The following is a 3,911-nucleotide window of genomic DNA, read 5'->3' on the forward strand; positions in this document are numbered from 1 at the left end:
GACAAATATTTACTGTTTACACTGACTACAATAATAAACAAAATTTTGTTCCACACAGTTAGCTTGATAAGTAGAATAATAATGATTTTAACAAAAGACCTTTTACTGTATTTTAAATATCTTGTCATTAACAATATTTTACAATGATCACTCTTAGATAAACTTTCGTTTATTTCTTAATGTCAAAAGCTGTTTCAGCTACAAAGTAAACTATTTCACATGCAACGATCTCAAATATTTTCATTATCGTACATATTATTCTTTAACATATCAACTTTGTTCCGTTAGGCGACGACTATTCTGATAGACCCTCCCTTCACAATGGTATTAGCTTTATACTTAATTGAACTTTATCCAAATATTTAGAGATTATATCATACGGGCCTCTGTCTAATACCGTTATGCATGCCTCAAGCGTAAAGTCAATGTACTTCGGACTATAATCATATAAGTAGGAAGTATTTCAATTGGTTATGTGGATGTATTTACATTTTTATAAGGGATCACTCATTTTAGTCATTCCTAGCCGAATAGCTATAGAAAAAGGAAAAAATGGTATATAAGCTGCAAGTAGGGTTTTAATATAACTCGCTAAAATAACATTTCTATCACCATGGAAGTATTTATGAGAGTTGATGGCACATTAACTCAGGCTGTGTTAGATAAATCATTTTTACTTATCTCATATTTAACAACATCGGTACATACACACAAGCGTTAATCGTCATAGCTACTTACTGACAATGCTTATGACCTCTTGAACTGATTACAATATGCGTATCTGACTTCAAACGCGCAAACATGTATTTTAAAGATCGTTATTTCCCTCCGTTATTAATTTTATATCAATTGAATTTAGAATAATTAATTATAATAAGCATTAAATAAATAGGATATTGAACTATTTGTGTAATATTATTCCCCTATCGTGTATTAATTAGTTAACGTTACAACAAAAACGTTACAATAATAAACACGTAAAGTAGTATCCTCACAATAAGTTTATCATTTGTCTTTGTTCGGTCGAAGTTCAACATTGCTGCATAGTTTATTTAAGCTAGCAAATCAAATAGAGAAGTCCTTTAAGTCATTTTCTGACATCATTGAGATCTTACACCATCCCTTTTTCTTTGGGGTGTTTATGGTCGTCGCAATGACTTCTTTAGACCCGACACCATATTATCTTTTGAGGAAGTTATATGGTCATCATAATGACTTTATAAAGAAAGTTTCTATCTTGTGCGGTATGCAGGTGGACATGTTTATGCTATCAAGTATACCGGATTGTTCTTTTGTTGTTTACTTGGTTCTCATTTGGAATCTTTCGTACTTAGATTTACCAAGATATACAATGTACAAAGCATTTGCGTCGACGCCGTCGACGAAGCAGAAGGCGCTTACTACTCTGAAACACCTTAATATCCTCGTGTCTTTTCAATGATGTCCATGTGAATAGCTTTTATTCATATTTTGCAACTATATCATCGAATTTTCATTTGATTTGATATTCATTCTGTTAATTTGTCGACATTTTCTTTGTTTTGTTTTTAACATTATGTGAATTCATTTCCATCGCGTGCCTTGGAAATCGTGGTTTTAAATGTGTCCTACATCTTGCCCGCCTGAATGGGTTTTTTTTCTTCATTAATAACCAAAGCATGTTAAACATGGGTATAATTAAGCCAGTAACATATAGATGTTCTATTTTCAGAAATACTAAGCCCGTTTTCCACACCTAGCGAAGAATGGGGGAGCTTGTCCGGAGACTTGATTACGAGCGACGAGCAAGTCACTTATTCAAGAAAGACCCAAAGGCACGATTTTTGACCAAAGAATTCAGTCAACCTGTAAAGTCTGCCAATGCTCTCGTTCAGAAATCAAAAGTGAAAGCGCTCGCAAATTTGAGAGAGGAAATGAAATATTTTGGGATAAAACATGACCAGGAAAAAGAGAATTTGGAAACTTTCCGTAAAGGACTTGGTCTGAAATCTGTCAATTTTCAAGAGTCAAGGTTTCAACAAACAAGGTGTAGGTCCTCCATGGTGGTGAAGAGTTCACATGAGTTAAGCGCTGACCGGATATTGCGTACTGTGCCAAGCAATTACGTCCTCGACTTCGGGCCTGGAAACAGGCCGATTTACACAACAAATGATCCTAAAAAGGTACGCCGTACTCTATCCGCCTCGCACAGTCAAGCTTCGAAACCAGAACCACAACAATCTTACAGATCAAAATCGGCATTCTCACGACAATTACCACGGAATACAAGTAGAACGCCTTCGTCTGTAAATGACAGATTATCGCAACCAGGTCATAGACAGGGATATCCATTCGCAAAGGAAGACTTACCGGGCTCTCACCATCGACAGACAGCCGTCAGGCCCCAAAAGGTGGACACACTCAAGAGGCATTCTTCCTCGTTCTCAGATTCAGACGACGACAGTGTTTTCGAGGAAGAAAGGTTCGAAGGAGTCATCGAAAATGAAAACGACCCATTTAACAGTAACCAAAAATCATATCGTCATCTCCGTGAAGAATATTCGGTCAAATCAAAAATAATTCCAGACACACATAAAGAGAATTTAAAACGGTTGAAAAACATCGAATTATCACATTTGCATGCTTTAGGGGAACGTGTCCACAAATTCACAGCTGGTATCCATGCCCTTGCTTCAAGAAGGAAATATGCGACGTCAGTAATCTCGCCTCTGAGCCTTTGATACAATGACTACCCATGTTTAGATCGAAGACAGTGGGCCATTGTAAATATCATTGACATAGTTTTTATTTATTTGATTAATTATTGGTATCTAGGTAACAGCAACAAGCAGGAGTACATTCGAAGTACCTGATATATTTATTGGTTATCAAGTATCCTTTACTGGCAATGTTTCAAATAACTTTACAGAACACGGTTAGGGACATTTGCACTTATGTAATTTACAACGGCGACGTAAATCAGTTGGAGCTTCCTTACATATAGCCTGTAATAAAGACGTTTTGTTTTATTGATCCAAGGTATCATACCATCAGTAACAAGATGATATCACATTTTATTCCTGCTTTTCGACGAAGGTTTGTGTCAGTTTATATTAGTCTTGTCTTGATTTTGTAATGAAATCAGATAACATTTGAAATGAAGCTATCTTTACTTGATAAACTACAACACACAGACTAGTATGCAGAGAGGTTTCGTTGTTATTGACCCAGCTCTGTTTAATTAATTTTATCTAACAATAAACTCACTGCATCACATAAATTACAGGCGTGAAGTTCCATCATGAATATGTATCAAAGTAATAAAGTCATTTTTTCTCCTTTTTTCATCGTATATTGTTTGTTGAAGGAGTAAGGTCTGTTTTCATTTCAACATTACCCAATTAGTTTTTTTTTATGGAACCTCCGGCATGGAAGATTGTCTATAGTTGTGACTTGTTTCAGTAATTCTGGCATGATATCTCTGAAACCTGTCAGCCTCTGGTATATATCGTCTACAATGTGTGAGACAGTAAAGGCCTGTGGATATACGTCACTAACACACCTAACAGAACCCGTCGCTTGGGGCTGACGTTGCAGTGCGATTAACAGAGTCAAGACGTGTGTCCTTTTCCTCATTCATAGTAAGATATGTTGTGGCTTTGAGGCAACGCAGAATGTGTTCCATATCGCGATTCCCACTAGATTGCAGTTTGTCAATCAGATACTGTTTTTTATCTGAAAGGATACATGAAAACCGTGGAATTCTCTACGAAACATCTGATATAAAATGATCTGAGTACATCAAGCATAGCAAAAGTCAACAATATAACATGTAAAAACAATATTGTGAAACCATCTCGTACACTGTATACGTCAACTGTTGACAGTGTAGTTATCTAAACCTCACACTCAAATTTCTTCTGGTTCGATTT

The 3,911-nt window shown here is 35.9% G+C and overlaps 1 protein-coding gene across 1 annotated transcript; it reads left to right on the plus strand.

Annotated features, from left to right (window-relative positions):
• Positions 1–1,745: 1,745 nt before the first annotated feature.
• LOC132545639 (uncharacterized) lies at positions 1,746–2,720 on the plus strand. Its single transcript, XM_060209361.1, has one exon. The coding sequence runs from the start codon at positions 1,746–1,748 to the stop codon at positions 2,718–2,720; it is 975 nt and encodes a 324-aa protein (XP_060065344.1).
• Positions 2,721–3,911: the final 1,191 nt, after the last annotated feature.

Source organism: Ylistrum balloti, unplaced genomic scaffold (assembly GCF_031769215.1).
Source record: "Ylistrum balloti isolate Yb309-2 unplaced genomic scaffold, AGI_CSIRO_Ybal_v1 Utg369562, whole genome shotgun sequence".
NCBI classification, from domain to species: Eukaryota; Metazoa; Mollusca; class Bivalvia; order Pectinida; family Pectinidae; genus Ylistrum; species Ylistrum balloti.

What these genes read in the sequence shown, in the direction of transcription:
- LOC132545639 (XM_060209361.1), top strand. Translation starts at nt 1,746, where the DNA reads ATGGGGGAGCTTGTCCGGAGACTTGATTACGAGCGACGAGCAAGTCAC.